The sequence below is a fragment of the Stegostoma tigrinum genome, chromosome 25 (assembly GCF_030684315.1).
Source record: "Stegostoma tigrinum isolate sSteTig4 chromosome 25, sSteTig4.hap1, whole genome shotgun sequence".
NCBI classification, from domain to species: Eukaryota; Metazoa; Chordata; class Chondrichthyes; order Orectolobiformes; family Stegostomatidae; genus Stegostoma; species Stegostoma tigrinum.
The window spans coordinates 27,886,159-27,909,694 of record NC_081378.1 but is presented as its reverse complement, the minus strand read 5'-3'; the positions used below and the strand labels follow the sequence as shown (position 1 = coordinate 27,909,694).

Sequence of the window (23,536 nt, the reverse complement as noted above, 5' to 3'; positions counted from 1 at the left end):
GAGAAAAAAGTTATTTTTCAGAAGATTAGGTTTACGTGCTTCCTTAAGGCAATTCAAAACAGTAAAACCTGGCAGCAATGCAACAGAAGGGAGACGAGATGTGTGTGATTAGCGGAATGAGTAGAACAAATTAAGGATTGGGACTTCAAGGCAGATGTCAACATTTGGAAAATGAAATGTAATACAATTGATTGAGTTATTTAAAATGTTTAATTTACAGAGCACCATTGACAGGATTAAAAAAAAACAACCGTGACTTTTCTCTCTGTTATACAGAAGAGTCGATATACTGTTACACGCCCAACAATTTCACCCGTGACCAGGCGTTATACGCCCGAGGATACTGCTGGACCGAGCTGAGAGATGCTGTGCCGGGTGTGGAGCCGAGTCAGCGGCCATCCCTGTTTGAGCACAAGTTCCTCCCGTACGCGCTGCTCGCCTTCGCCGGTATCATGTACATCCCAGCCCTGGGCTGGGAGTTCCTGGCATCCACCAGGCTGACCTCGGAGCTCAACTTCCTGCTTCAGGAGATAGACAACTGCTACCACCGCGCCGCGGAGGGGAGGGCTCCCAAAATCGAGAAGCAGATCCAATCGAAAGGGGCGGGCATCACGGAGAAGGAGAAAAGGGAGATCATTGAGAACGCGGAGAAGGAGAAAAGCCCGGAGCAGAACCTGTTCGAGAAATACCTGGAGCGGCGAGGCCAGAGTAACTTCTTGGCCAGGCTTTACCTGTCGCGGCAACTGTCGGTGGTGTTCCTCAGTATCATCCCAATCAGTTACCTGTGCACGTACTACGCCAACCAGAAACAGAACGAGTTCACTTGTCCTTTGGGAGAGCCCCCTGACCTGTCCAGCAGTGAGGCACTCCATGTCCATGTCAATTGTAAGCTGCCTTCGGTGCAGATGCAGCGCATCATCGCCATCGTGGACATTGTACTGCTGTGCTTCATCAACCTGATCATTCTGATCAACCTCATCCATCTTTTCATCGTCAGGAAGTCCAACTTCATCTTCGACAAGCTGCATAAGGTCGGCATCAAGACCAAAAAGCAGTGGCAGAAGTCGCAGTTCTGCGACATCAACATCCTCGCCCTGTTCTGCAACGAAAACCGCGACCACATCAAGTCGCTGAACCGTCTGGACTTCATCACCAACGAGAGCGACCTGATGTACGACAACGTGGTGCGCCAGCTGCTGGCCGCTCTGGCCCAGTCTAACCACGATGTCACTCCCACCATGCGCGATGCCGGTATCCAAACCATTGACCCCAGTGTGGACCCCGCAGACATCGACAACAACGAGCAGCTCATCATAAAGAGGCCCCGAAAGAAAATGAAATGGATCCCAACCACCAACCCACTGCACCAGCCTTTCAGAGAGCCCTCCAGTGCCTTCAAGTTGGAAAACAACAAGGGGGAGAAACCCAAACCCGCAAGGAGAAAAACAGCGACGGACGGTCTCGCCGCTCCTCTCCTGGACTCGACTTCGAAATATTTTCAAGATTCATCTTCCAGTAAAAGCGAAGGGAACACAACTGTCAATGGTGAGAAAAAGCACAGTCGGCACTTGTCTTTGGATGTTCATCCGTGCATTGTGACCAGCAAAAAGACCAGGCCACATCAGGAAACTTGCACTTCTAAGAGTCAGGATGGGAACTTCTTACACTCAGAGGAGAACATGTTGACACATGTACCATCTCCTATCAAAGGTGAAGTGTGAATTTACTGAAAATTCATTAATCAAATCGTCTTAAAGGAATGGATGAGCGGATATAATATTTATTTTAAATGCAGTTGCAGTTTCTGCAGACTGATATTATGCATATTTGAACTATATTATTTTATACGCCATAATTCGCTAGGTCCGTTTTGAATAAGGTTTTAATTAAGAGGTTTGCAGTCAGAGAACAGGCCACAAAATATACTCTGCAAATAGTTGTGGCAAAAGATACTTTTGGCGGTGGAATTTGCAGGGAATAATGAGAGATCAAACTGACCTACTCGGATGAACAATTCTGCTTTAGCAATTGCAGAGATAAAAAAAGGACGTAGATTCCAAACTTGCACTAATAGAGATTCCCATTCATCCTTGAAGTAATACAATTATTTGAAAAATATTTCTTTCTTGTTGCACATTGAGCCCAATGGCATTCTACATTTAAGGGTTAGTTTGGAGTTGATAGTTAACAAATATAAAACTGTTAATCATACAGAATTGGATTTTGTCAAAAAAAATTTGTGTCTTGTATCATCAAGATTAATTTAACATTATAATAAAATGTGAGGCTGGATGAACACAGCAGGCCAAGCAGCATCTCAGGAGCACAAAAGCTGACGTTTCGGGCCTAGACCCTTCATCAGAGAGGGGGATGGGGAGAGGGAGCTGGAATAAATAGGGAGAGAGGGGGAGGCGGACCGAAGATGGAGAGTAAAGAAGATAGGTGGAGAGAGTATAGGTAGGGAGGTAGGGAGGGGATAGGTCTGTCCACGGAAGACGGACAGGTCAAGGAGGTGGGATGAGGTTAGTAGGTAGCTGGGGGTGCGGCTTGGTGTGGGAGGAAGGGATGGGTGAGAGGAAGAACCGGTTAGGGAGGCAGAGACAGGTTGGACTGGTTTTGGGATGCAGTGGGTGGGGGGGAAGAGCTGGGCTGGTTGTGTGGTGCAGTGGGGGGAGGGGACGAACTAGGCTGGTTTAGGGATGCAGTAGGGGAAGGGGAGATTTTGAAACTGGTGAAGTCCACATTGATACCATATGGCTGCAGGGTTCCCAGGCGGAATATGAGTTGCTGTTCCTGCAACCTTCGGGTGGCATCATTGTGGCAGTGCAGGAGGCCCATGATGGACATGTCATCTAGAGAATGGGAGGGGGAGTGGAAATGGTTTGCGACTGGGAGGTGCAGTTGTTTGTTGCGAACTGAGCGGAGGTGTTCTGCAAAGCGGTCTCCAAGCCTCCGCTTGGTTTCCCCAATGTAGAGGAAGCCGCACCGGGTACAATGGATGCAGTATACCACATTGGCAGATGTGCAGGTGAACCTCTGCTTAATGTGGAATGTCATCTTGGGGCCTGGGATAGGGGTGAGGGAGGAGGTGTGGGGACAAGTGTAGCATTTCCTGCGGTTGCAGGGGAAGGTGCCGGGTGTGGTGGGGTTGGAGGGCAGTGTGGAGCGAACAAGGGAGTCACGGAGAGAGTGGTCTCTCCGGAAAGCAGACAGGGGAGGGGATGGAAACATGTCTTGGGTGGTGGGGTCGGATTGTAAATGGCGGAAGTGTCGGAGGATGATGCGTTGTATCCGGAGGTTGGTAGGGTGGTGTGTGAGAATGAGGGGGATCCTCTTAGGGCGGTTGTGGCGGGGGCGGGGTGTGAGGGATGTGTTGCGGGAAATACGGAGAACGCGGTCAAGGGCGTTCTCGATCACTGTGGGGAGAAAGTTGCAGTCCTTAAAGAACTTGGACATCTGGGATGTGCGGGAGTGGAATGTCTTATCGTGGGAGCAGATGCGGCGGAGGCGGAGGAATTGGGAATAGGGGATGGAATTTTTGCAGGAGGGTGGGTGGGAGGAGGTGTATTCTAGGTAGCTGTGGGAGTCGGTGGGCTTGAAATGGACATCAGTTACAAGCTGGTTGCCTGAGATGGAGACTGAGAGGTCCAGGAAGGTGAGGGATGTGCTGGAGATGGCCCAGGTGAACTGAAGGTTGGGGTGGAAGGTGTTGGTGAAGTGGATGAACTGTTCAAGCTCCTCTGGGGAGCAAGAGGCGGCGCCGATACAGTCATCAATGTACCGGAGGAAGATGTGGGGTTTGGGGCCTGTGTAGGTGCGGAAGAAGGGCTGTTCCACGTAACCTACAAAGAGGCAGGCATAGCTGGGGCCCATGCGGGTGCCCATGGCCACCCCCTTAGTCTGTAGGAAGTGGGAGGAGTCAAAAGAGAAGTTGTTGAGTGTGAGGACGAGTTCAGCTAGGCGGATGAGAGTGTCGGTGGAGGGGGACTGGTCGGGCCTGTGGGACAGGAAGAAGCGGAGGGCCTTGAGGCCATCTCCATGCGGAATGCAGGTGTACAGGGACTGGACGTCCATGGTGAATATGAGGTGTTGGGGGCCAGGGACTTGGAAGTCCTGGAGGAGGTGGAGGGCGTGGGTGGTGTCACGGACGTAGGTGGGGAGTCAGGCCCACAGTGTGGCTCATTTATGTTGGTTGGAAGCTATACATAAAATTCATATGCAAACAGAAAGAACATGTCCAACCATTGCACCATTATCTATTCCCTCATGGGCTCCCCATGGCTGTGCTTCAATGAACCAGGGCTGATTAGCCCTTCTTGACTTTAAACAGAAGCTTGGGGGATAATTGATCCTGGTTGCATTCTCCTTCTCAGCACTTTGACCAACCAGACTCCACTTCCCAATGATTCCACACCTTTTTGTGCTTGCAGTGATGTTTACTCTTTCCGTTAAAACTTGATTGCTTTGCATTTCTCCTGATGAATGCAAGACACCAAGCTTCAGCAGTATGGCTGTTTTTCAGCAAAACTCAAACATAATCTTCAATATATATATGCAATACAAGGGAAGTTGCAACATTACAAAATCTGGTTGTGGGTAAATTTTATGTGTTTGCCATCCAAACAGAAAAACCTGTATGCTTCATTTGCTGAAATGTGTATTTTGTCATTAAAAAATCATTTTTGTCAGACAGTTTTTCATATTAAAATTGCTTCTTTTTGTTATGATTAGTATCTGTGCTTTGAGCACTATTTCATAATCTGTATCATCTGTAAGTTTTCCTTTTTTCCATTATGTGTTTTGCCTCCCTTAATTTTCAACATTCCATTTGAATTATGTTCAATTTACGTTAATTGCTGATTACATTATGTAAAACACCTTAGCACTTTCAATTATTTTACAGTCACATTCCAGCCAAAGATTACTACCCAACCAGATTCAATCAAAAATAAGAAGCCTCTGAGTGGGTCTTCACCCATTCCATTATAAATGTCTTCAAATAAAGTGTTTGAGACAGCAGTCATCTATGAAATAAGCAGAAAAATCAGAAATGTACCCAGAAACTTGACTTCAAACTCCTCTTATCCTTTCTATATGAAACACAACACACCCTACATCTTCTTAATTTCTGAAGAAGGGTCTAGGCCCGAAACATCAGCTTTCCTCCCCCTCTGATGTTGCTTGACCTGCTGTGTCTCTGCAGCACCACACTGTGTTATCTTACACCCTTTAGGCTACTGACTGTTCAGACTTCTGCTGTATTACAAAGTCTCCACCTAATTAAATGCGCATCACATCCAGCAACCTGGAGCTGGTCCCTCAGGGGTCAGAAAGCAGAAATTGAGATTGTTCCTTTGCCCTGAACTCACCATTAGGGAAAAACGCTCTCTTTTTGCGATTTCCACAGAAGCATTCCCTTAATTTGGATGGACACTGGCTTATTTTACATTTAAAGGTCAGGTCAGGGAACAGGGCAGGCTGTCAAAGTTCGAGGGAGATTCTGTGGCTTTCCAACTTGAGAGAAATAGCAGGCTGTGGTGGCATGTAAGTAACACTTAACTTCTGAGTAACAATCTCAAAACATTAAAATTTGAACCTCAAACATACCTTCTCAAAACATAGACAGACCTACATCAGAAAACTATTCAGTCAGCCAGAATTTTAAACCCCATCTATGTCCATTCTAACCTCGGACAGATCTGCCACTCTTATAAGAAACATTGTAAACAAGCATAGGTACGTGCATGGATATCCCCTTATGATCAATAGGGTTAGATTTCTCAGGGACTGCAACATGGCCTTGACCCCAGTCAGTGTGCAAAAAACAAAAGTCGTCTGTCTATAGAACAGTGTGCTCCTGAGCACTGCCAGCACTCATTCACAGCCATGTGCTCCTCTAGTAACAACAGAAGCTTTACTCTTCTCTCTCTTGTTATTTTTATTACTTCAGTGGTTCCCACTTATTCCCCTTCAATACTTCTAGTTTCTTCCCCGTTTCTCTAACCCTTCAGATTCTTTCAGCCACCCGGAATGTTCCCTTCCAATTTGTGGCCTGTTTAAAGGGAAAGTAAAACTGCTACGGACATTCAGTGGGAGAAAGAGATTAAACCAAAGGTAAATAAAGTGGAAAAGAAAGGAAAAATGAAAATAATGTAAAGGTGCAGGGTGAAGGCAAGAAATGTGAAGGAGGAACGAAAGAAGGAGAACAAGAGAATCATATGATGGATATTCATTTCTGAATCAAGTCCCCAGCCTCAGAATAATTTCCAGTTCCTCACCCCACTGCTATTGAATGTTGTCAGAAGTCTGTTTGAGTTTTGAGTGCAAGGCCAATTAGGGTTGGTGGATGATAAAATAATTGTCAACTGTCATTGTTATTGATATTGTACTCCTAAAAATCACAATGCGTCTTTTCCTTCAAACAATGTGCGCGCTGTGGAATGCTACATGGTGAATGCTGTTCCCTAGAGTATGATCACAAAATTTTTCAGATAAAGCTAGTTATGAAGTTCCTTATACTATTTCAACTTCTATCTTAATATGTCCCAATCTGGATTTTGTATCTGCATTGTTTTTAATCCCTGGCGTGATGCCCATGTGAATTCTTCAATCTGATGGGCTGCTCACCCTGCTTGATGGCTGCAATATTCCTGGTGGCCACAGTTTATTTATAGGCAGCACTAGTTTGAAAGCCGTGCCAGTAGGGAAAGTTACTGTTCTGGAGCCCATTAAACCCTTCAACTTTGGCTCTTAACACTGTTAACCATAAACTCCAAGTGATGTAAGTAAAAGAAGCGTACGTTATTCCTCTATAATTTGGAATAAGAGTCGAAATAGTCATTTACAATATTAGCAGTATGAACTTACAGTTTTTGGTTATTTAATTGCAGATTGCAATAGTTTAGAGCGATATTAATGTTGACATTTTATGTTTTCTTTTCATGACTATCTGAACTCTAACAAGTTATTTCTCATAGATAGTAATCTGTCTGAAGGAGGTGCTGCAAGCAATATTAAATATTCATCAGAGAGCTGCCTAACTCTCCCCATCAGTAAAGCCTATGCTACCAACTACACAAACAACTTGCCAACTGTAACAGTTCCATCCAATCTAGAAAAGGATGTCTGTGAAACAAAGGCCCAGTTCAACCGCAACCCTACTCACCCCTTAATCAACATCCAAAACATCCCAGCACTTTATGAAGATCGCGAGGATGAAGCATTTTCCTCCAGCTTTCTAAATGCAAGAGTCACTTCCTCTGCAGATGCAACAGATTTACCTACGCGTTCACCAGAGAAGATATTACTCGCTACATTTGAAGACCCTATTGTAATGGTTAGCACGATAGAATATTAACAAATTAGATATGCAGTAGAATTAGTTCAATCATATGGTTGATATTGCATCATTGGGAGATGAAATTGGCAGAAGTACTAACCTCTCCATCTGTTCAGTAACTAACATATAAAGCAAATAGTGTTCTGAATGTGTCCCCCATGAGTTTCCTTAGATGCAAAATAGCTAATGGGTGTGTTTCCCAAGCAGAAAAATTGTTTTTGAATCAAAAACTCTCATGACTCAATATATTTTACGGTGCTTAGCTTTATTAATTGTTACTTAGGTTTAAATATCTATTCTAAAACTGCCAGCAGCGCAATGCAACAAAGAATTGATGGAGTTACCAACTGGAGTTTACAGTCAGACAGTTTAAGGACTATAATTAGTAAGTCTTGCTGTCAGAAAGCAAAAGCATGCAGTGCTATTGAATAGATGCTGACACAGAGAATAGAAGAAAGTACTCTTCACTGGTTCTTTGTTCGAAATGATACCAATAAAGAACCAATAAATGTTTACACAGTTTATTTTTACACATCTTTTATTCACTACATTAGCAAGAAAGCTACTTCATAGCACAAAAATGCAATAAACAGTAACAAGAATCACAAAACTCCAAAGCAGCTGTAACCTGTTTACTTTTTACTTCAACTTTTAAGGATTTTTATGCTTTGGATTTTATTTGCTGAAAATGTTACCTTAAATAGTAGAATAACAAGAGATTTCTGTATTCCATTTCTTACAAAACATAAATACACCGATTGTATAATTAAAGGGTAGCAATAATTTTTATCAATATGTATTTGTTGTAAATATTACAGTTCTAATTATTACCATTAGTATAACATGTGGTCATTGCCTCCACCTAGTGTTTCGAAGCCTTCTGACAAAGTTGTGAAAATGCATGACTTTGAAATATAGGATAAGAAATTTTTATAGTGCTAGGAATCATTATGAGTGGGAGGTCCACCATAATAGATGCTTGATGATGCTTTAAAAACTCAAGGCTCACTGGAAATTGAGCTAGATGTCTATTCCGCGTAATAACAACATGAGGCCACAATCTCATTGTGGAACCCTCCCTGTTCCTCCTGGTGCCATACTCCAGTAAGGAGAGAAATGAAAGCTTCACTGTTCTTAGGTGGCCACAACAATCATCTTAAGTACCATCAATTAAATCAACATCATGCCAAAAATATTGCACAGAACTGACATGGCACAGATGACACTTTTTTTTTACTGAATTTGACATGGAATCCCTGATAGGTTAATTTCTGCTTTAGGTGGGGCTAACAGTTTGACCTTGCTGTCTCCGGGTTATCCAATATGACCTGTCTTAGTATGTATCTTAAAACAATTGCATTCACAAGGGAAACAGTTCTGAGAAAATTATTAGAATTGAAAACTGTCAAGGCAGTAGATGCTGACGGACTTAATCCTTAAAATAATTGGCTGTTGAGGTTGTAGATGCATCAACTTTAATTTTGCAGATTTCTCTAGATTCTGGAAAGGTCCATCAGTTTGGAAAATGGGAAACATAACTCCTCCCATCAAGAAAGAGGAAGAAACAGCCAACAAGAACAGCACCTCCAGGCCAGACAACGTATTAACTGTCATAAGGAGAATGCTGGAATTCTTATTAAGGAGGATAGAGTCTGGGCATTTAGAAAATGTCAGTTTAATCAGGCTGATTCAACATGGTTTTGTGAAGGGGAAATTATGCCTTACCAACTCCCTGTAATTTTTTAAGGATATAGTAAATGATATGGGTAAAGAGGAATCTGTATATGTGCTGTACTCAGATTTCTAGAAGGCAGGTGACAAATTGCCACATCAAAGATTATTCGTGGTGTTAGATAACATAATAGTATGAATAAATGATAAGCTCGCTAACAGCAACAGCGAGCAGACAAAAGTGGATCTTTTTTAGGTTTGCGTAATGTGACAAGTGAAGCTTCCCATGAAAAAGGTCGGTATTAGGGCCTCAAACATTTACAAGTTATATGAATTAATTGGATAAAGGAACTAAATGTATGGTTGTTAAATTTGCTGATGACACAGAGTTAGGCAAGAAATTCAGGTGTTACGAGGACAAATGTAGCCTTCAAAGGCTGATAGTTTAGGTCGAGGTAAACATTTGCTATATGGTGTACAATATAAAAAAATTTGAACTTGTCCACTTTGGTAGGAAGGATAGAAACATAGCATAGTATTTAAATGTAGAGATATTGCAGAACTGTATGGTGCACAGGGATCTGGGTGTGCGAGTGCGTGAATCACATAATGGAGGGCAGGTCAGAAACAGCATCGGGCATACCCAAAAAAAAATGCTGGTGAAACTAGAACACAGGATTAGCTGCTAAGCAAGCATTGTAAACAGTATGTAATTGAAAACTGTCAAAGCACAGCTAAGCAAGTGATCTCACAACTGATGACTCAAATCTAAACTGAGCCATCCGTTCACATCCAGTTCAGGTCGGTGGAGGACAATTGGACAACTCACTAGTGGAAGAGGCTCCACAAATATCCCCATTTTCAGTGCGGGTGGAACCAGGTCATCAGTACAATTAGCAAGGCTGAAGTATTTACAAGCAAATTTAGCCAATGGAGTGAAGTGATAATTCATCTTGGCGTCTTCTGAGATGCCAAGCATCAGGGATGCCTGCCTTCAACCAATTCGCTTCAATCCATGTGATATCAAGAACCAGCTGAAGGCATAGGATATTGCAACATTCTAGCAATACTCCTGAAGGCTTATACTTCAGACTAGCTTTTTCCCTCGGCGAGCTGTTCCAGTGCAGTTGCAACATTGGCATCTATCCGGCAATGTGGAAAACTCCACAAGTATGTCCTATCCACAATAAACAAATCCAATCTGGCCAATTACCATTCCAACATAATAATCAGTCGAGTGATTGAAGGTGATGTCAAGTGGCACTTACTTAACGATAACTTTCTTAATGAGCCCAGTTTGGGTTGCTTGCTCCAGACCCACTCAGGTCTTGACCTCATGATAGCTTTGATCCAAACGTGGACAAAATATCTGAGCTCAAGGAAGTAAGTGAAGGTGTTGCATTGACATCAAGGTAGTAAATGACTGAGTTTGGTGTCAAGGAGTCTTGGAAAATATGAGTCAATGGGAATCAGGGAAAAGGTTCTGCTGGTTTGATCATACCTAGCACAAAGGACAATGGTTGTGGTCATTGGAGGTTAAACATCTCAGCTCCAGGACATTCCTGCTGGAGTTCCTCAGGGTTGTGTCTTAGGCCTAACCATCCTCAGCTGCTTCTTCAATGACCTTCCTACCATCATGAGGTCAGAAGTGGGAATGTTCGCAGATGATTGCAAAATGCTCAACACCATTCGCAGCTCTGCAGATACTGAAACAGTTTGTATCTGTAAGCAGCAAGACCTGGGTAACATTCAGACTTGCGCTGATTAGTGACAAATAACATCTGCATCTCACAAAAGCCAGGCAATGACTATCTGTAACAAGAAAAATGACAACCATTGGCCTTACATACAATAACATTATCATCACTGCATCTCCCACCACATCAATTCCTTGGAGTTACCATTGACCAGAAACTGAATATCACCAGCCGTGTAAACACAGTTTCTACAAGAGCAAGTCAGAGGCTAGGAATTCTGCAGCAAGTATCTCACTTCTTGTCTCTCCAAAGACTGTCCACCAATTACAAACTGCACTGCAACAAGTCATCAAAGTTCCTTAGTTAGCACCTTCTGATCCCATGACTACCACTTAGAAAAACAAGGTCAACTGATGCATGAGAAAGCTACCATTTCCTCATTTCTCTCCAAGCCACACATCATTCTGACTTAAGATTGTTCCATCGCTGTTGTATGGTCAAATTCCTGAAACTTACTCCAAAGCAGCAGTGTGGGTATGCCCACACCATATGGATTACAATGGTTCAAGAAGGAAGATCACCACCATACTCTTAAGGGCAGTTAGTGATGGCCAATAATTGTTGGCCTAACCAACAATGCCCACAAGTGTTTTTATGCAGGTATAGCAAGTGATTAGTAAGGCAGGTGGAAAGTTGTTGCTTGTTGCAAGGAAATTAAGCATGTTTGGATATTTTACTACGGTCGTATGCAGATCTTTAAAAGAGACCACTTCTGAAGTACTGTGTACAGTTTTGATCTCCTTATTTAATGAAGGAAATAAATACATTAGAAGCTTTTCAAAGAATGTTCTCTCACTGATACCTAAGATAGGAGATATAATTTATCTCATGAGAAAGGTTTGGATAGCCTGGGCTTCTTATCATTTGGAAATTAAAAGACAAAGAGATGATTTTGTTTAGAAATTTAAGATCTTGAGATGAAAGGATTTCTCCTCCTGGGAGAGACTAGAACCTTGGGGCATGATTTAACAATAATGGGTTTTCCATTTAAGATAAAGGTGAGGACAAATCTTTTCTCCCTCAAGTGCCATGACTCTTCCCCAGTGAGCACAGTCATGGAAATTATTTTTAAGAAGAGGTCACTAGATCCCTTACCAATAAGGGAGTCAAAGGGCAATCAGTACAGGGATTAATGTGAAACTCAGGCCAAAATCAGACAGCCATGATCTCATTGAATGGAGGTGTAGGCCTAAAGGACTGAATAGCTACACTTGTTCCTTGTATGTTTGTAGTATTGGATCAGCAATACACCAGGAAACCTAGTTTGTTTTTCCCATTCCATACATCAGGGACATTGGATCTGATAACAGTGCCAGCGTACTGGTGGCACGGTGGCTCAGAACACTGCTCCCTAACAGTGCCAGAGGCTTAGATTCAGTTCTACGCTTGGGTGACTGTCTGTGTGGAGTTTGCACATTCTCCCCACGTTTGTGTGGGTTTCCTCTGGGTGCTCCGGCTTCCTCCCAGAGTACGGATATGGGCAGGTTAGATCGGTTGGTCATGCTAAAATACAGATCGCTTCCAGGGATGTGTTGGTTAGGTGGATTGGCCATGGGAAATGCAGGGTTACAGGACAGGGTGACTCTGGATGGGATCTCTTTTTAAGGGTCAGTGTGGACACAGTGGGCTGAATGACCTGCTTCCACACCATTGAGATTCTGCACTGTGTGATTAAGTGAACATCATCAAAAATGCCACTGAGGCATTCATAGCTGTATAACAAACCACAAGTGCATTTGCCCAGAAAACGTGCTGAGTAAAGATTGTTTTACTTTGCTGTTTCCACAATGATCAATGGGCCTGTACTGCCATAAGACCATAAGAAAGAGGAACAGAAAGAGACTGTTTAGCCACTCAAGCCTGCCGTGCTTGTCAATAGAACAATGGCTAATCTGACATGCCTCATATCCACATGGATGCATTTTCCCCATAACCCTTGATTGTTCTACCGATCAAGAATCTATTTCAGCCTTAGTCTACACAAGGACTCTATCCCAACAACTCTGTATCACTAGGGATTTCAAACACTCACAACTCTTTGAGAGAAGAAATTTCACCTCAGTTCAGACTTAAATTCGCACCTCTTTGCAATGGAGTGGGAAAAATAAACTGGGTTTTCCTAGCTCATTGCTGATCCAGTGCTACACTGCAGCAAGTGTAGGCCATTCAGTAAGATCACAGTTGTCTGATTTTCATCTGAGCTCCAAATTGTTGCCTACCCTGACTCTTGCTAGTCAGGGATCTATCAGTCTCTTCCTCCATACAGCATTATTAAAGTCTTTTCTCTTGTATTAAAAAAGAATGTAATATCCACCCTGCACTGTGAGAATGGTTCTCCAGAGTTTAATTTTAAGTAGAAAATTGGGGGTGGGAGGAGGAGAGTGAGGAAGAATTTCAAACCTCTTTATTTAGGGTGAAAATGATCAATTTTGTGTTCCTAGTGACTTCAAAGTCTTGAAATGTACGACAGCATAATTGTTTTGGTGATAACCTGCCGAATAGCTCAAACCAGAATTAAGCTCCTTGAATGTGCTAATGAGAGGCTTCAGGCCTTGTTGTAGATCCTACTTTGAAATTGGACAGAGCGTAAGCTCAGTGTTTGCACAGTATAAACTCTAACTTTTCAGTCTTTTCAACAGCCTGACCAGAGGTCTTGACAGGCACCACTGCTGGCTATCAAAAGCAAGGTAAGTAAATATATGTTTCACGTGGGTTCTTCGAAATATGGCATTTACTGTCTCTCTGCTGCCCAGACGTCCTCCCACTTTTCAGGACTTTCAGTTGAGGGAGTCATACAGCACTGAAGCAGACTCTTCAGTCCAACCCGTCCATGACAACCAGGTTTCCCATTTGCCAGTATTTGGCCCATAACCCTCTAAACCCTTTCTATTCATGTACCCATCCACTTTCCTTTTAACTGTTGTAATTGTAACCGCCTCCACCACATTCTCTGGTGGCTTGCTCCATACACACAACACCCTCTGTGTGAAAATGTGGCCCCTTGGGTCTGTTTCAGCTTTTCCTCCTTTCACCTTAAACCAATGCTTTCTAGTTTTGGACTCACCTAGCCTGGAAAAATGACCTAGACTAATCACCTTATCAATGTCCTTCATGATTTTTTTAAAATCTCTATAAGGGCACCCCTCAGCCTCCAAAGCCCCAGCGAAAAACCCCACAGCCCATTCAGCCTCTCCCTACAGCTCAAACCCTCCAATACTAGCAACATCCTTGTAAATCTTTTCTGAACCCTCTCAAGTTTAACATCTTCCCCGTAGCGTGGAGACCAGAACTGAATGCAGTATTCTAAAAGTGGCCGAACCAATACCCTGTGCAGCCTCAATCTGAAATGTGAACTCCTATACTTATGCACTGGCCAATGAAGGAATGCATGCCAAACGCCTTCTTCACCACTCTGTCTACCTGTGGCTCTACTTGCAAGAAACTATGCACCTGTGCCCATAGGTGTCTTTGTTTGAAACAGCTTCTAGGACCCTACCATTTACTAGAAAAATCCCACCCTGATATGCCTTACCAAAATGCAACACTTCTCACATTTTTCTAAATTAAACTCCATCTGCCACTCCTTGAGCCATTGGCCCATCTGATCAAAGTCCTGCTGTACTCTGACATAATCTTCGTCACTGTCCATTATACTACCAATTTTGGTGCAACCTTAGTGACCATACTTCCCACATTCACATCCAAATCATTTATGTAAATGATGAAGAGCTTTCAAGATCCATGCTGGCATTTGAACCAGGTGAGCATGCAGTCTGTCCAACTGATGCCCACAGCTCACTGATTTCACAAAGCCTGAGAGCCAATTTTGAGACATTGCCCTAAGGTCAATTTTTCTGGGCGCATGTTCCAGTCACACTGCCCCTTGTCCATCAATCAATCTCTTTGCCAATATATTAATGAGAAACATTTATCAGTGCACCCTTGAAAGCCCATTTTCATTATTTGTTTAATGAAAGGCTGAACACCCTTTATTTCATGAGCAACACGTTATGTAATCTCATTTATAAAGGAGGTAAAACTCCAGTTTTGCAAAGAACCTTATTCAAATGATTAACGCACATTAAATGAAGAGTCGCAATCCTCCCAACAATATATTTAACATGCTATTTTTTGCAAAGGCACAATATAATGCTGTAAATGACATTGAAATAAATGATTGTACAATTTGAAGGAGTTGTCATCTTTCTCATGGAACGAAAGAAAAGTTGCCAAACTCCACACAAAAGAGTCTATAAATATTAGGCTGTTATAGCTATCAGCTAGAAATGATAGTCAAGAAATTACTGCCTCCAAGAGTGTGAACACTTAAACTGTTCTTGTAAATTTCCCATACTTACTACTTTAATGGGAGTTTTAACCCATTTAAAATGAAGTGAAAACCTCTGTTCTGATAAAGATCAACTTGACACAAAGGTATTATCGTTTTGAACAATAATTTGCTGAATGATCTGCCAGTCACAAGAGTTACTGAATGAAATCATTCTATGCCTGAGAACTCAAATGACTGAAAGATTCAATTCACTGTTAGATTTGTTACACACAGTGGTACTCAATCAGAATTTATTCCTTAAAGTACTAAGAAATCAAATTTGCCAAAAACTCTTCATTCTCATTTCTAATGAATGGTAAACATCAACCCAAGACCTTGGTAGGAATCTTCCCGGCCTCTGAATCACGTGAGCCGTTGTGAGAAAGTTGGGAAAACTCATATGAGATAGCCAGCAAGGAGCTTTTCTATGTTGAGAGCAAAAAGTCCCATTTTCCAACCAAGTGTTGAATGGCAAGACAAGATTCTCACTAGAGAGCAGCGAAAAGCCTATTTGCATGCACAGTGTACATTAACATACCCTTGTAATTAATCTGTCCTCACTAATAAGCAGTTTCACATCCCACTTTTGTCAGATAGAAACTAAATGGCAACAAATCCCATTGTGAAAGGCCAAGTGGTAGCTTGGTAACACCAGCTCACCGCTTGGTCTTACATAAGTAAGTTTGTACATATGTCATAACCATCCCAGGGTACACTCCATGGGCAGTGACCGCATGCACCCTACACCCACAAATCCTGGCACCTGATATGGGCCAACCTAACTGCATCATCATGACACATATCCAATCTATTTATAATGTGATCCTGCGCTTTAGAATGCATTGGTATTTGTCATTGCATTACTGCTGCAAGGAAAATTTGCACACAAGAAAAGGCACCTATTCCATGAATTGTACAATACTGCTTCTCAGGAATCCTCACTTGCTCATTCACTTTGTGCCTTCATTGATGTTCACAGTATCCCCGGTCTTGCTATGTCTTTTAGCACTTTGCCCCCTCTGCTGCAGCTTAAAGGCTCACTGTACCTCTGCCTTGCTTTGTTGCTCAGCACAGACACAATGCAAGCACCTTGCCATCTCAATATCATAACTATAGCATGCACCAGAGGCCTCCACAGCAAGCATACTGCATGTGCATCTACCAAATGACCATGCCCTCTGTCAGGATGGGAGGGAGGGGGCATGGTAGGACTGTAGCCTATTAGTAATTCCCAGTACAGCAAGTCAAAGTATCAAACAATCACAGTCCAGGTGCTTGGGGTGTGGTCTTTCATTCATTTGGAGCAGTCACTGTCAGGGGCTCAACATCAGTAGAGGGGGGGACAAGGATGGTGAAGGGGGAAAATTTGACATATATTGGAGACAGTAGTGCATGGGAGGACAATGGATACTGTGGGATGGGGTTTTTAATCAGTGGTCCTCACCATTGTGGCCCTGACAAGACTGTGGAACATGATGGTTAACTGAGGGATAGGGTGAGGGATAAGGATGAGATTTACAAGCGTACTTGCAGGTTGTGGGTGAGAATATGTTGGGGATCAGTACTGACGGGCTGTCCAGGAATGAGAGGGTCGTGGAAGCAGGATATGGGTTTGCTGATTACCAGGCTGAGCCCACAACTCTCAGTGTCAACTCGATCTGGATTGCCTTCAATATTCTCTTGATTCCTAAATCCAACCTATGAATGGAAGCTGGCTGCAACCATACCTGGTGTAGGCAGAGTCCATGCTTTTGTCCGTCTCAATACATTGGTTCCATTTCTGAGTGACAGGAAGCCCTTCAAGGGACAATTGCATCAAACATATAATTGTAGAGAACAGATTAAAGTTATTTATGCATATGCTAGTTGAGAGTTTCCATTGAAAGGCTGTCTTGTGGCACAGTGGTAATGGCCCTACCCCTGGATTTGGAGGGCCATGTTCAAGTCCCACCTGCTACAGAAATGTGTTTTAACATCTCTGAACAGGTTGATTAGAAAAAAAAAGTTAATTATTTTAAAACAGAAACGTTCTGGTGGTGCAGTGGCCGAGTCCCTCTCACTGGGGCAGGAAGCCTGGATTCAATTCCCAACAGCTCCAGGGTTGTGTAATAACATTTGTTAACAGGTGAATAGAAAAAAATTTGTCCATGTCAAATGTATTCAGTGTCCAAAGTATGGAGTTCAGATGCTGGTCACAAGCAATCTTGACTATCTCATTCGTCATTTCAGATTGAAGATAGTCACCTCTGTGAAGCAGAGGTAATCACGTGATATTAAAAGTGGCAACTTCAGGCCACAGGGGACAAGGATACTGCAAGGTCTCAAAGGTTCATTTTATTTCCTAGTGATGATGTCAGTGTGAGGAAATGAGGTTGAGCCCAGACAGTAATCTTTAGCAATATAGCTAGCTTCAGCCAGTTGCAGGGTGTGAGAGACTGTGCACACAATGTGTTGAGAATAGTATAATAATGCAACTGAGTTCCTCAATAGAAAAAGCTTCCATCAATGTGAAAGTCATTTTTCATCATTGGTACCACATCTTAGAAGTCAGCGCAAGGTGTACAGTGGAAGCTGCCATGATACCTATACACCTGGGAACTCTTATGTTTATGCTGTGCTTGAGGCATTAGATGTCTTCCAAAGCTGGTAACTGAGAGATTAGGGGTATCCTCAGTGAGCATAGTTGATGACTCCATTACACAGCCCCCGACTGAGGCAAAGACCATTCTGTAACCAGAACCATAGTGGAGAAGACAGTAAGTCTACTGAAGGTGAGGTTCCAATGCTTGAATCAGTCTGGGAGGAAGATGGTGCCTACAGTAGAGTATGCAGCATAATCCTTGCTAGCTGTGTTCTGCACGACTGGAGCAGGCAGAGGTGTGATGTGATGGATGCTGACAGACTGGGAAAATAGGAGCTGTCTTACAAGAAGGATGAGGACATTGAGGAGGAGGAACATCATGATGTGCATGATAAATGTGCAACAAGCCAGACATGACTTAATTTATTTGGAGGCAGTAAGGACTGCAGATACTGGAAGCCAGAGTCAATAGATGTGAAGCTGGAAAAGCACAACAAACCAGACAGCATCCCAGGAGCAGGAAAGTCAATGATTAGGGCCAAAACCCTTCTACAGGACTGCGGAGGGGAAAGGGAGCCTAGAAGTAAATAGAATGAGGGGGTAGGCCTGGGGAAAGGGTAGGTGGGATGATAATGGATGTAGGTAGGTGGTTATTGTGATTGGTCAGTGGGAAGGATGGAGCAGATAGGTGAGTAGGAAGATGGACAGGTTAGGTCAGATCAGGGAGTTAAGGAGGATGGGGAGGGCTGGATGTGGGATAAGGTTGGGGGTGGAAGGATTTTGAAAATGGTGAAGTCAATATCAGGGGCATTCGGCTGTAAGCTCCCAAGGCAAAATATCAGGTGTTGTTCCTCCAGTTTATGTTTTGCCTCACTCTGACAGTGGAGCAGGCCAAGAATGGACATATTGCCAGGGGAGTGGGATGGGGAATTAAAATAGATGGCAACCAGAAGGTTGAGTTGATTGGTGCATGCAGAGCACAGACGCCCCACAAACCAGCCCATGAATCTGGGTTTGGTCCCCCTGATATAGAAGAGACCATATCGGGAGCAATGGATACAGTAGATCAGGCTGGACAAAGAGCAGGTGCAACTCTGCTGGTTCTTGGAGGAATGTTTGGGGCCTGGGTCGGAGGTGAGAGGGAGGTGTAGGGGCAGGTGTTGCCCCTCTTGTGGTTGCACGTTGTGGTGGAGAAGTTAGTGGGAAGCGTAGATGAGAAAGTCGCAGAATAAATCGTCCCTGTGGAAAGTGGACAGGGTGGGGAAGGAAATGTCTTTTTGGTAATGGGGTCTGATTATAGGTGGTGGAAATATCGGAGGATGATGCATTGGATTCGAAGGTTGGTGCAGTGGTACAGGATATTGTTCTGTTAGTCCTCACGTACTACCCCACCAACCTCCACCACACCCTGCAACCACAAGAGGTGTAACACCTGTCCATATGCATGCTCTCTCACCTCCATCCCAGGCCCCAAGCAGTACTTCCGGTTCGTGGAGTGTCTGTGCTCTGCACACACCAACCAACTCAACCTCCGGTTGCTATCCATTTTAATTGTCCATCCCACTCCCCTGGCAATATGTCCATTCTTGGCCTCCTCCGCTGTCAGAGTGAGACCAAACATAAACTGGAGAAACAACACCTGATATTTCACCTTGGGAGCTTACAGCCGAATGCCTTCAATATTCAACATTTTCAAAATCCCTCCACCTCCAGCTTTATCCTATGTCCAGCCCTCTTCCTCCTTACCTCTCCGACCTGACCTAACCTATCCATCTACCTGTACACCTAATCGCTCCACCCTTCCCAATGAACAATCACAATAACCTCCTACTTGCATCCACCTATCACCATCACACCTGCCTTTCCCTCAGTCCCAACAATTACCCCCCTACTCAATTTACCTCTGGCCTCCCCTACCCCTCCGCAACTCTGATGAAAAGTTTCGGCCTGAAACGTTGACTTTCCTGTTCTTTGGATGCTGTGTGACTGCAAGACTTAATTAATACCCAGTTTCAGTGGATGTGAGCCTGGACACAATTTTCATTCATTGTCAGTAAAATGGTTGTTGGTCAAAAAGCAAACAGTCCGTTTCCATTCCAAAATGTTTGTGCAGATTTTGTAATGTTTGCTTTTTGTTCGCTTTTGCTGTTGGAGAATAAAAGTGACTATTTTGAGGTGTTTGAAGACTTTCCTCTTTGTGATGGTCCCACACTGAACAGTGATAAAACATTGGACTGCACTAAGCATTAGAGGAAGAGTAACACTGACTTAGACAGGATTATAACATGGGATGTGGTTAAGAACAGGTAAGCTGCATGGCTTGCTGCTTAAGCTGTAAGTGATGTATGAATATGCAGTTGTATTTGGAAGGAGGTGTTAGTTGTGCCTCCTAGATGATCTGAAAGTTTTGGCTTGTGGTTACTACTCCACTTTGTTCATAGTGAAGGGCAACTTTAGGCTGCCAGTGTTTGACTGGATGCGTGGCTGGACTTCAAAGGTGATGCCAGCAGTAGAGAGCCTGGTATAGCCTAGTAGTGACAAAGGACTTCCAACTACAGTGTGTGGGAGAATCAGACAGGCAGAACACCAGAACAGCATGGTGTATGGTGAATGAGACGGGCCTGGGACAAAAGCATAAGAAATCTTACTAGGCCTATCAAAGAAATACCCTCCATAAAACTTGATTAGTTCGTAAATATTTCTGGTAAGATTCAGCCCATTACCTCTGTTTCTCTCCACAGGTGTCACCTGACCAATTGTGAACATCCAGCATTTTCTGGTTTGATTTCAGACTATCAGTGTCTGTAATATTTTGCTTTGGCAAAAGTTCTTATTTCATTAGACATCAAGTTTTTTTTAATGCAAGAAAATATTCATTGATGTGTTCATGAGAAAAGATCTGGAATTTCCTTCTTTGATGTAACCCAGAAGTTAGACTGCAAAATATGCCCAATATAGCCCTTACTTTTCAAATGTTAAGTTATGTCCAAGTATCTTCCTAAACATAGTAGAACAGACCTGTAGCTAAAATAGGGAGATATAGGCTTAAATAAACATAAATGATCGGAACTGAAGAAAATGCCAAACTCAAAAGAATGTGTTGTCATTGAGCTTTAAAATGTAAGTTCAATTATTACTCATGAAGAGAAGGCAGAGCAAGTTAAGAACTTGCAACAAGGGGAGGCTTTTCAACTTATAATGTTGAAACAAGTACGGCACAGAAACCCATTCATTGAAACAGAACAGGGCTCTGTAAAGATCTATCTTTTAAAGCACTCAAAAGCCAAAAGTCTTCAATTTAAAAACAAAGAAGATTAATTTGTTTCCAGCTCTGCCTGAAAACCTGGTAGCAATGCTACAAGCTCGTCCTGAACAAATGCAATCAGATGTTGCTTACCTTTGTTTAAATCAAAGAAAATGTTAGTTTTATGGATGAGATTGGACTGACACAGGAGTAGATGGATGGACATAAAAATATGAACATTTGTGTGCGTCCTAGTTACCCGAGTAATTTCTTACATCCAAAATTCCCAGATTAATTTCCATATTTCCATAATTCCCTAATTAATTTGCACACAGTTTATAGGAATATTTGTAAAATATCTATATATAAACTGACTAATGTTCATTTAAAGATGATCTATGATATTGGAGTAAGTTATAATAGATCATTCATAACTAGTATTAGAACTAAAGTGTTAAACTTGTTTGTTCTTTTTGGTAAATTAGCAAATTGAACAGTCAGAAGGAAACCAATCGAATGTTGAACTACTGGCAAATAACTTGTTGCAAATCTCAATACTTACAGAGACTGATTTGGCAAATGGACTGAATCATTTTTCAAGTGACTGTTAGACCAGCTGTAGATTTTCTTTCATACACTACAGATCACTTCCATAAATTTTATTCAGGTAGCATTGGAATGAGTAAGAGTCAGATTCTGTGGCCAGTGATTGGCAATAAGCAGCATGTAGAAGAAGAATCCAAAATGTGTGTGCTATTTATGATACAAATGTAACAGATTTTTTTATCCAGTAATATTTTAGAAGTACTGAAATCATTCTTCTCAGCGCAGGAAATAAAACTACATGCTGCAGCAGCTCCTGTATATACTTTATATCTAAGTGTGAATTTGGGAGCTACAATTTGTTCAAACTCTATTCCTTTCCTTCATTAGTTATATATTTTTCCCAAGTGGATTTGCATTCCTTCGAACTGTCAATTGTTTTTAGTTACCAAATACATAATCTGTCCTTTGATTGTTTGTCTTTCATGAAACTCTTTACAACATCTCTTGAGCAAATCATGGAAAACAATTCATCATAAAATGGAAGCCATGAAAGAGATTTGTGGCTGATAATGATTTGGTCACCAAAGGACACAAGCTTTTTTAGATCTTCCTTTAAAATACAGGAGTACATTAGGTATCAGCAACAGAAGATAGCAACTGGAGATCTTTTGCTAACATCGCAATCTCCTAGCAAAGCGAAGACAGAATTGAGACAGCAGTGTGGAAAGAAAACAAGTTTAGGACGCTTACATTTAGCTCACTAAAAAATACCAATGCCTGAGTCGTAACAGAAATAGCAGTCACAATATTTTTCCAATGAAAATTTAGTTAATGGTCCATTCAAATTGTACATTTAGCATTTTTTATGAAATAGGCCAGAGAGGACAATATTGCAATATCGAATTTATCCCAAGTAAAAGAGAGTTGTGTGTTTGATTTTAACCTATACTGCTCTGATGTCAATTAAATTTTATGTAGTTCTGAAAGAATGTATTTCAACAGGCTGCACTAAGGTTTGAGGCTAGGGACATCCTCAGCAAGTTTTAAAATGTCTCTAAAAAGTCAACAATTAATATTGTGACTATAAGATTAATTAAATAAATTGTAAATCATCCAAAGAAAAATACAAACACGACTAGAGTAATGAACACAATGATTGAACTGCTGACAAAACTTTTAAAATACTGAACATAAATTTAAAACTCCCAAATTCTTTTTAGATGGCACTTGAGATTATTGAAACAATGATGCTTAAAGAAAGCTTTCTAAATTCATGATAAATAATTAATAAAACAAAAACATTGTGAACTAGAGGCAAACAATATGTGACAAGTATAACACTGCATACAAAAGATGGAAATTCTTCAAGAAATGTAATACTATAACTTAATAAAAGATTAATACTAAACCATACAATGAACATTTACTAACAAGGCAGGACTTTTGCAACAGAGATGCCAATTGATATTGGCAATAACATCGATTGAAATGAGAAACAAACTGCACAAATAAATTAAAGCTAATACATTAAACAAATAAATAGACCGAGCTCTTCATTATAAAAGATCACCTTTATCAATAGGACTATCATCAATCACTATTACAATTAGTCTGATTTAAGCTGTATGTAAGTGAATTTGGTTTTGAATGTGTTGAACTCACTTCTATCAAAATCCCAGGAATACAATTAAATAATGGAATTCCTTCCTGAACTGTCACTCAAATGTACAAATGACTTAAACCTGAGCAACCTTGTTTCAACTATATCGAAGATAACTTGAACATGACAAATGCAGAATATATACAAGAATTTGGGCCTATTTTGATAGTGGTAAAAATAAATGATTGTCCAGTAGACTACAGAAGTGCCTGTAGCAACATAACACTGAGAGCAACAATTCCTCGATACTTTTGTAAATCACAAGTATTAGGTCACCATTAAAAATTTGTTTAAGGAAATGAAACTTGCTTTACGAAACATTATGGAGATTTTGGTCTTTATCTTGTGACAATAGTTGAATAATGGTTACCATTTCATTATCTGTGTTGAACTTGACTGAACAGACAA

General features: G+C 41.9%; 1 protein-coding gene across 2 annotated transcripts in view; it reads left to right on the top strand.

The window, feature by feature from the left end:
• panx2 (pannexin 2) overlaps positions 1–8,105 on the top strand; it is a 51,058-nt gene extending 42,953 nt beyond the window's left edge. Inside the window, exons 3-4 of one of the 2 annotated variants that reach the window (XM_048553695.1) lie at positions 277–1,710; positions 6,978–8,105. In XM_048553695.1, coding sequence (XP_048409652.1) covers positions 277–1,710; positions 6,978–7,357 — 1,814 coding nt within the window. In that variant the 3' untranslated portion in view covers positions 7,358–8,105. The remainder of the gene's footprint in view (positions 1–276; positions 1,711–6,977) is intronic. The other variant, XM_048553696.1, reaches the window with a different exon arrangement.
• Positions 8,106–23,536: the final 15,431 nt, after the last annotated feature.